The following is a 9876-nucleotide window of genomic DNA, read 5'->3' on the forward strand; positions in this document are numbered from 1 at the left end:
TTTTAAGTAATTTTTTATATTTATAAAACTAGAAACTAGAAGCGTAGAAAAATATATTTCGTCTGTCTCTCGTTATCTTTATCTGTTTTATTAAAATACAGTAATAAAACGATATCTAAATTCTGTGGCTCTCAAAACTATGCAGGTACACAAATATTTCCTCGTGTAGAAAAAAAACCCACCCTCTCTCCCTCTAGAATCACAACAAAGCTTCCTATGCATACACATACACTGTCTGCGTATATAAATTTTGAGATGGCCAGACAGGGACTCGTCCATGCACAAAGACAATCCCAAAGACCCAAACCCCTAAATTCCAAGCCAAAATAAATAAATAAATAAATAAAACCTTCCCTTTCTGTCACCCCCACCACCAATTCTATCTAAGAATTTTACATCCAAAACACACGCAAAACGTATCTCTACAGCCATCTCAAAATCAATCACGCACTGAAACAACAACGTTATAAAAACCAAAACCAAAACCAAAACAAAAAATATTACCCATAAAAAGGTCCTTAGAAATTAACTTCCTTCCCTTGTAAAGACACAAACTTCTAAAGTTTCAATCTTTCCATCTGGGGTTTGCCTAAACTTGCAAATAATAATCTTTCATGGGTGTTTATGAGGCTGGTGTGAATGGCACCGATGGAACCGCAACAGCGACAACTTGTAGCTGCTGGAATACGAGCATGAGGTGTTGGTGCAGATGGAGATGGGAAAACCATCAACAACAGCAGCAGCAGCATAATGTTTTGCGCCAAAGATTGGTTTCTCTAGTGTTTTCCTCTGGTTTTACGTTCTTTTTGGGGTATTTGGTTTTGTATGGATCTATTGGTATGTTTTATGCTTGGCTTATGTTTAGTAAGCCTTATTTACGTAGCACAAATGCTGGTGTTGGGTTAAAGTCACTTGGTTGTCAAGAAGACAATGAGGGTTCTTGGTCTATTGGTGTCTTTTATGGTGATTCTCCTTTCTCTCTCAAACCAATTGAAGCTGTAAGTTGTTTCTGTTCTTTTACCATGATTTTTATTTTGTTTTGTGTTTTGTGCACATTTATGCATTAGCAGAGACTGGCTTTGTGATTATATCTTCACCTCTGTTCATGGGGTTCTTTTTATTGATTTTTTTGTTTAATTTTTGCTTTTTGCAAAGTGGGTTTTAGTGGCTAATTCCTGCTTCTTCTTCTTTTACTAGTGGCTGTTTCAAAGCTTCATGTTTCTTGCTTCTTCTTTTTTTTTCTTTTTGCGAGTCAGGTATTAGTGGTCAAGTCTTGCTTTCTTGATCAATGACTGTTTTGAAACTGCAAGTTTTTTGCTTTTTTACCTTTTCGCATTTCTGTCAGAATTTTTTGGCGTGTTTACTTTTTTTGAAGAATTTTTTAATTTGTTCAATTTAATTAATTTTTGTTTATTTCTAGCACATGGGACGAGGGCAATTTTTCGTTTTATTTCCTTTTGCATGTATTGACTTGTATCATTAACATGCCATGATTCTGATTTACTGGTGGAAAATGACAACAGATGAATGAATGGAGAGATGAGGGTGCGGCATGGCCTATTGCCAACCCCGTTGTCACTTGTGCTTCGCTTTCTGATGCTGGTTTCCCCAGTAATTTTGTTGCTGACCCGTTTCTTTATGTTCAGGTAATTATTTTATTAACTGTATTCATTTTGGTAATTTTGTTAAAACTTCCTCTGGTTTTGTGCGTATTTGTTGGTTGTTTTACTGAATGCTCACATGTTCAGTCATGGTATCTGATTGTGGTGCCAAGCGTGTAATCAAGCTCACTAATATATTTTATTATGGAAGTGCCAATTAACAGGACTGGATTCAGGAATTTGGCAATAGCACTGACGAAATTACTACTAAATTCTTATGTGTCCTTTTCTATTTGGCCCTTGGTGTTTTTGTGTCTGGAATGAGAGCTTCAAGTTGGAAAGGGGGGGAAGGGGGTATGTATATGCTTTATTATTATTGGTCATTGAGTATTGAAATAGTCAGGGGACTATGACAGAAAAGTCACTAATCCACTGTGCAAGGTGAGAGAGACCAAATCTGTGCCGCTGCTCAGATGTCTAGGGCCCATAACTTGTGGTTTTATTATTATGTAAGGTATCTCAAGCAACCCCATGGTGAGAGATAGGGAGCTCAGTGCAGCAATTCAGACTCGGTGCATGTGTTCATCTTAATTTTTGCCATATCATGTTATCTAAATCCTAGTTAAATGGCTAGATGAAAACTCTGAGGATGAATATTTGCAAGAAAAAACGAGGATAGATAAAGATGAATTGTGTGGTTAGGGGAAGCCCCTTGTAGAAATCTGTCATGCAGGCAGAATCAGGAAATTGATGGAAGATCTTTCTGGGGTAGAAAGCATCTTGCGAACGGTATCAGTACCTAGTAATTGTTTTTTACCAGAAGTTTTAAGCAGAAACTGGTTCTGTTATTACTTTTATTAGATAGTGAATATGTGCCCGTCTCTGTATTTGTTTGCATGTGGATATGACCTATGGTGAATATAGTGTTTAATAGTTTTATTCTGGAGGCTAGTTAATAGGATAGCTCGTGGTTTTATTTTCAATAATATTTACTTCTAAAGCTGGAGATAATTCTAGGCATGTTGTGACAGCATGGTCTATTTTTCTGGGGAGAAGTGGGTCCAGGGATTTTTTTTGGAGAGGAGGTACTGTGCTCTTTGACTGCTTCTGAATTTTCTAATTGTTACATGCAAGGATGAGATCAATGGACACCGTTAGCAATGTAAATTTAGCTTGAAGTATGGTTATTTAAGAAGCAGGGGATGAAGATTATTTGGGACTTTATTCGGGTTATTTTTCATATTGAGAAAATCCACCAGAAGCAAAAGTCTTAGCTTGGATTTCAAAATTCTTTAGATATATCTTTTGTTGTGGTCAGTGTGACTGTAACTCTGTCTAGCATCAAACTGTAAGCCTCGTACGCTATTTAGTGCTCTTATATGATACATGTTGTGTTTCTGTGTGTGCCTGCACGCAAATGCCTGTCTATAATTTTGCATTTCATGAAAGACCAAATTGTTTACTTTCTAGCGTGCGTTCTGGAAATAATCTATTGAGTGCCATTTTTATTTTATTTTATTATAGTAGCTTCCTTCTCTTGAAAATAATCTTTGTGTTTACTTACGTTGAATTGACCAGGGGGATACACTTTTCCTCTTCTATGAAACAAAAAATTCAATAACCAGTCAAGGAGATATTGGAGTTGCGAAAAGTATTGACAAGGGAGCGACATGGCAACAGTTGGGCATTGCCTTGGATGAGGACTGGCATCTATCCTATCCCTATGTATTCAACTACCTTGGCCAAGTAAGATCTATATTTCCTCGCAAGCGATTATGCATCTAAAAATGTTCACTTGAAGACTATTTATCCTGGATGTCCTGGACACAAGTTAAGGACCTGACCAACCAATAATGGGTCCTACTCGTGAATTGACTTGGAAAATTAGCTGGGTGATCATTGACAATTTGTTTAGCTGGAAAAAAAAATCTACCAGCTATTACTATGGACACGTAGCTTAAATAGTTTCCTTCGTTACTGTTTCTTGCAGATATATATGATGCCCGAGAGCAGCCAGAAAGGGGAACTTCGTCTTTATAGAGCTCTTAACTTTCCATTGCAGTGGACACTGGATAAGGTTCTTATAAAAAATCCCCTTGTCGATTCTTTTATCATTAATCGTGCTGGAGAATATTGGCTTTTTGGTTCAGATCACAGTGGTGTTGGAACCAGGAAGAATGGACAACTGGAAATCTGGTATAGTAGCTCACCACTTGGTCCCTGGAAACCACACAAGAAGAATCCCATTTATAATGTTGACAAGAGTGTGGGAGCTAGGAATGGAGGCAGGCCATTTGTGTATGATGGAAACCTTTATCGTGTTGGTCAAGACTGTGGTGAAACATATGGAAGACGAGTCCGTATCTTCAAGGTAGAAGTTCTTACCAAGGACGATTACAAAGAAGTTGAAGTTCCCCTGGGATTTGAAGAGTCCAATAAGGGACCCAATGCTTGGAATGGTGCACGCTACCATCATCTTGATGTGCAGCAACTAAGCTCTGGTAAATGGATAGCTGTCATGGATGGAGATCGTGTACCTTCAGGAGATCCAGTCCATCGCTTTATTCTTGGCTCTGCTTCATTTGCTGCTGTCACTGTTGTTGTTGTTGTACTGGGTGTGCTACTTGGAGCAGTGAAGTGCATTATTCCCCTCAACTGGTGTGCTCACTTCTCAGGGAAGAGAAATAATGCTCTCTTGGGTCGGGAAAGGTTGAATTTGTTTTCTTCAAAGGTGAGACGTTTTTGCAGCCGATTGAACAGAGTTCCTCTGTCTGTTCGAGGAAAAATAAAGCCTAATACTTGGGCTGGAAAATTGGTTTTGGCTGTAATATTTGCAGTTGGAATTGCATTGATGTGCGCAGGTGTTAAATATTTCTATGGAGGCAATGGTGCTGAAGAAGCTTATCCATTAAATGGTTCCTACTCTCAGTTCACTTTATTGACGATGACATATGATGCACGGCTCTGGAATTTGAAAATGTATGTGAGGCATTATTCAAGGTGTTCTTCTGTTAAAGAGATTATTGTGGTTTGGAACAAGGGCATACCTCCCAGATCGAGTGATCTAGACTCCACTGTGCCTGTAAGGATCAGAGTAGAAGACCAAAACTCACTGAACAATCGGTTCAAGAAAGATCCTATGATTAAGACCCGTGCTGTTCTCGAGCTTGATGATGATATCATGATGTCTTGTGACGATATAGAACGGGGATTCAATGTGTGGCGTCAACACCCAGATCGGATTGTTGGCTTCTATCCCCGACTCGTTCGTGGTAGTCCATTGAAGTATAGGGATGAGAAATATGCCCGGCGTCATGAAAGTTATAATATGATTCTTACTGGGGCAGCTTTCATTGACCGTACACTAGCTTTTGAGAGGTACTGGAGTAGTGAAGCTAAGGCAGGAAGGGAACTGGTAGATAGATACTTCAACTGCGAGGACGTGCTTTTGAATTACTTGTATGCAAATGCAAGCTCGTCCCAGACTGTTGAGTATGTGAGGCCAACATGGGTAATAGACACATCGAAATTTACTGGGGTAGCAATTAGCAAGAATACAAATGTGCATTACGAGATAAGAAGTAATTGCCTCCTTAAATTTTCAGACATCTATGGAAGTATAGCTGGCCGAAAGTGGGAATTTAATGGGCGCAAGGATGGTTGGGATTTATAGTGATGCCTAATCTTGACAGCAGCACACTTGAGGTTATAAATTCTCTTACTCTTAAGGTAAATTCTTGTGGTTCTCGTCTCTCTAGGTTTTACCCTTCTTGTGAAGATTTTTGTGTTGGGTAAGTTTTAGCATCAATATCTTTGTTTGGGAAGATGTAAATTTATCATGTTTTTACATTTTATCAGAGTTGTTTAGGTATTTGTACATTAGTGACATCCAGTTTTTACTTTCCTAAGTCTTTTTATGAAAATTATAAGATATATATAGTCTTTGGCAAACATGAAACTCTTCTCTTCAGTGTCTCTTCTCTCTCTCTCCGAGAACTGTCCTATATTTTCCATTTATCTATAGATATTGGATAAGGAAAAGAAAACGTAAAAAGCAACCTCCAATCACTGGAAGCTGGGAGATTTTGGTCTGGCAAAAGACACGATACTCTTCCCTTTGGTGATATTGAGGTGGAGATTTTGGTCTTTTGAAGGTCCAACTGACAGGTCTCGGACTGAAAGGTGTTTATCTGGGAGTGGCTTTGCACTTTGAAAGGGCTCTTTCAGTTCTTACAGAGATAAATTTCAGAAGCAAAGACAACCCAGGCCCTAGTGCCACGGAGCATCACCCCCAGGAAGCCATCTCAAATATGAGAACAATGGTTCAGGGAATCAGGGATTTTCGTCAAGCAAGGTACATGCGGGGCCAGTGACCCGTCAAATTTCAGCTTGAGATCCTCTCATGCAGTAGAATTTGCAGTTTGTTTCTGAGCTACGCAATCTTTACTTATCAGCGGGGCCATCACTGTTCTCAAAAGGGTGTCCATCATAACCAGTCTCGAGCTTCAGGCACTTTTTAAGAGAAATACTTAGCGCAGTCAGGTGACTCCTCGAATTTAAACCGATGGTCCTTCAAATGCATATAGTTTCTTTCTACTAGAAACTATAGATATCACATCAGCTAAAAAATATCGGTAAAGTAACAGAGGTTTAATTAGTCTAATGAACAAATCTCACTCTCTCTCACACACATACAAAATATCACATAGAATAATCAAATATAGTTTTTTTTATATCAAGGGTAAAATATCAAGATGCTTCTTTGTAAGTCTATCCATTTTGTGAGCTGTTTTCAAACCAAGTACCAAGAACCAAGACTCTTTCCTTGAACTTTGGAAAAGGAAAATTGCAGAAGTGAATCGTTTGCCATGGGGACACCATGCCTGTTATTCATTCTGGCGTCTCGTGTCCACGTGCATGCATCGGTAATATGATTATTATTGACATAGAAGTATATCCTTGTCCACATTTGGACAAGAAAATGTTATGCATGGTTTGATCAAGGGAATATGTTTCTCATGGAGTGTGGACCACCAGGACAAACATGGGCTAAAGTCTCTGTCTGATTTGATTGGTGATTCCACGGGACCAAAATGAATTGCCACTACAACCACTCGTTCATTAAACCTATGCCTCCACTCACACGAAAATTGGGCTCTTTGAAGGATAAATTACGCAATTAAGATAATAAATTGATGAATTGACACAAATTTAAATAGATTTGTTAAATAGATTAAATAGTACAGTTTAATATAAATATAAATTTTAATAAATATCACTATTATGAAACACGATAAGATAATTATTTAGAGCATGATCGAACCATGTCATTTCTAACTCCATCAATTTCAAAAATAACAAGTAAAATTTCAAAACTACAAAACCAAGGGGCTTGGTGAGATTTTTTATATTTAAATATTTAAGCGTAATTAAACAGTCAAATTAAAAGTTATGGTTCTTTTGAGTTGTTATTCTGGTCTGGGGCAACCGGATCTCTTACTCGTCCCACTAGTCTATAAATATATACACTAGATCATCCATGTAATTTGTTTGGAGCTGTATGAACAATAAATTTTTAAAATTTTGATTGGAGTTTATCTTTGAGTTAATGAAATAGATAAAAATATATATTTTGACTTATAAAATTATGATTTTTATATAAAATAATCAATCAATTAATACAATTGAATCTAATAAATCGATCAGTTGAAGTAAAATGTAGTATAATTTTTCAAAAATATAATATTTATTAAATATTATTATTTTAAAATATAATAAATATCTTATCGTACTTAAAAACAATAACATTTAATAAAAATAATAATTTTAAAATACAATACGATGAAACTATTTTCAGAAAACCCCACTTTGCATGTGTTTTGGGGTCTACCATCTGTGTACAGTCTGGCCTTTCTATTTTACAAGCACATCTTTGCCTGTCCTGGTCAAATCATGATGTAAAGGTATGTATCCAGTCAAATGGCTAGCTGGGTGTTTCAGAAGTAGACCAGCTTTATACCAAGTTATCATTGCCTCTAGATTGACAAGTCCCAGATTATCTATCCTAAATGGAACATGACAGCATCTTCTCCCTCTCTCTCCTTGAATCATAGATTTCTCAGGGCTTTAATAAAAAATAAAAATAAAAGGATTTCTCAGGGCCAAGCTTATTGGCCAGTGAAAAGTATATTAATTAATCTATACTCTGAGAATCTTATACTAATTAGAATGAGATTTGAATCGATGAAGTCCAGATTTGAATATTAATTGCTCTGCGCACGTACTCGAATAAAGAAATGAAAGAATTTAGCCATGTCCATGCATTATTAGGAATTTGGGGTTTGAGTAAAGATTCAGAAAAAAAATTGAACATTCGTTTAGAGTAAATCTGCTATTATTATTCCAGTGATATAGATACATGTACCTGTAACAGGGAACGTAACACTAGTCATGTTCTTCATGAATTTTCAAAAATAACGCTCATCTCATGTCCATGCATTCAAATAAAACAATCTGAGTTTAGAGATTGTAAGGTTAACTCGTTGAGTTGATTAGTTTTTCATTATATTTGCTATTACATTTGTTCTGACCTGCAGTAGTAAAGTATAAAGCTACCAAGCTTGCGAGGGTATCATGGCCTGCATTGACTCATTGTTGTCCAGCTTCAAATTAATGTCCTTTCCCCTTGACCTGTACCAGAAAACCGAACATGGTTGTTTCAGAAGATAATCCCTTCGTTTGTAAGATTAAGGATTGTTTTTTATGCTCGATGACCTGACCATGTTTTCTTCTCGATCTAGTTCTGTTTTACTTTGTCTTTGGTCCTGTCAGCACGGAAAGGCAAAAACTGTGAAGTCGCTGCTCGATATATCAAGTCAACCTATTAATGGTTCGAGCTTTCCCATCGTGTAAGATAATAGAAAATAATCTCTCCTCATCTTCTGTCGTGAATGCTTCCTCTGAAAATTAAATTACTAGAACAAGGAGTGCTGCCACTGTTATTAAACCTGGCCGGCCTGGTAGTGGATCCAGAACTCGGTGGCTGGACCAGTTTGGGTTTAATAAAAGACCGGTTGTGGTAACAGCCCAGCCAAACCCAGGCGAACCCGGACAAGACTCGAATTTTTTTAAAAAAATATGGGATTTGAAACCCATTAGTATATATAGCTTATGTTCCCAAGAAAAAAGTCATGTTTTTTTAATGTGGGATAAAAAATCTTTTGGTTTAAATACTTCAACTTAAAAGGATAATATAGTATCTTTTCAATGTGGGATTTGAAACCCTTTCATATATATACTCTATGTTTCAATGAAAAAAACCATGTTTTTTCAATGTGGGATAAAAAAAACCTTTTGGTTTAAATACTTCAATTTAAAAAGATAACATAATATCTTTTCAATGTGAAATTTGAAGCCCTTTCATATATATGCTCTATGTTCCCATAAAAAAAGTTACGTTTCTTCAATATGGGATTTGAAAACATTAGTATATATACTCTATGTTTCAAATGAAAAAGTTATGTTTTTTCAATGTGAGATAAAAAACTTTTTTAGTTTAAATACTTTAACTTAAAAGTTTAAAATAATATCTTTTTAATGTGAGATAAATTTTTTTTTAAAATATTCTTTTAAACTTCATAATATGTATAATCTATATTTACATGGATTTTTTCATATAAAATATTAAAACTTTAATATTTTTTAATTTTTTCAGGTTTACTCGAGTTGATCCGGGTTGATTCATGAAACCCGGAACCCGGCCTCTTGTCCATATCAAACCCACGCCAGGTTTAATAATTATGAGCGGTAATAACGCTAGGCACATGCTTCAGTTTTTGTCCTTTTTTTCATGTACTATATTTCCTGAGGATCCAATTTGTTGCCTAGCCAATGTTTTCTCGTTGATTAAGATAACAGTTCACAGATAATTTACTATAAAATAGTTTTTATATCATTGTCATTAAACTTTACATGATTAGATCAATTTACCTGATCTAAACTAGTTTAATATCATTGGAATGTAATCCAGAAACATGACTGAATTAATTCACCTGATCAAGTGAATTCCAATGACATTTTTTATTTTTTTAACTAAAACAATATTATTTTATTTTAAAAAAAATCAAAATAATATTTTTTAGAATTAATTTGGGTTAACTTACTAGGGTTGTGCATCAAACATTAAACTACATTTGATAATTTATAAATGTATCAACATGAGAGTGTAAATAATTTATCTAAAACTCCATTTTAAAAAACTTATCATGGCCGAGAG

The 9876-nt window shown here is 35.9% G+C and overlaps 1 protein-coding gene across 2 annotated transcripts; it reads left to right on the forward strand.

Annotated features, from left to right (window-relative positions):
* Positions 1-274: 274 nt before the first annotated feature.
* LOC7468461 (glucosamine inositolphosphorylceramide transferase 1) lies at positions 275-5552 on the forward strand. 2 transcript variants are annotated; one of them, XM_024609840.2, is made up of 4 exons: positions 275-998; positions 1524-1646; positions 3180-3347; positions 3592-5552. In XM_024609840.2, the coding sequence occupies exons 1-4, from the start codon at positions 615-617 to the stop codon at positions 5272-5274; spliced, it is 2358 nt and encodes a 785-aa protein (XP_024465608.2). In that variant the 5' UTR covers positions 275-614; the 3' UTR covers positions 5275-5552. The 2 variants fall into 2 exon arrangements, with proteins under 2 accessions (XP_024465608.2, XP_024465609.2); XM_024609841.2 differs by lacking the exons at positions 275-998; positions 1524-1646 and adding an exon at positions 2033-2390.
* Positions 5553-9876: the final 4324 nt, after the last annotated feature.

This window comes from Populus trichocarpa, chromosome 10 (genome assembly GCF_000002775.5).
Source record: "Populus trichocarpa isolate Nisqually-1 chromosome 10, P.trichocarpa_v4.1, whole genome shotgun sequence".
NCBI classification, from domain to species: Eukaryota; Viridiplantae; Streptophyta; class Magnoliopsida; order Malpighiales; family Salicaceae; genus Populus; species Populus trichocarpa.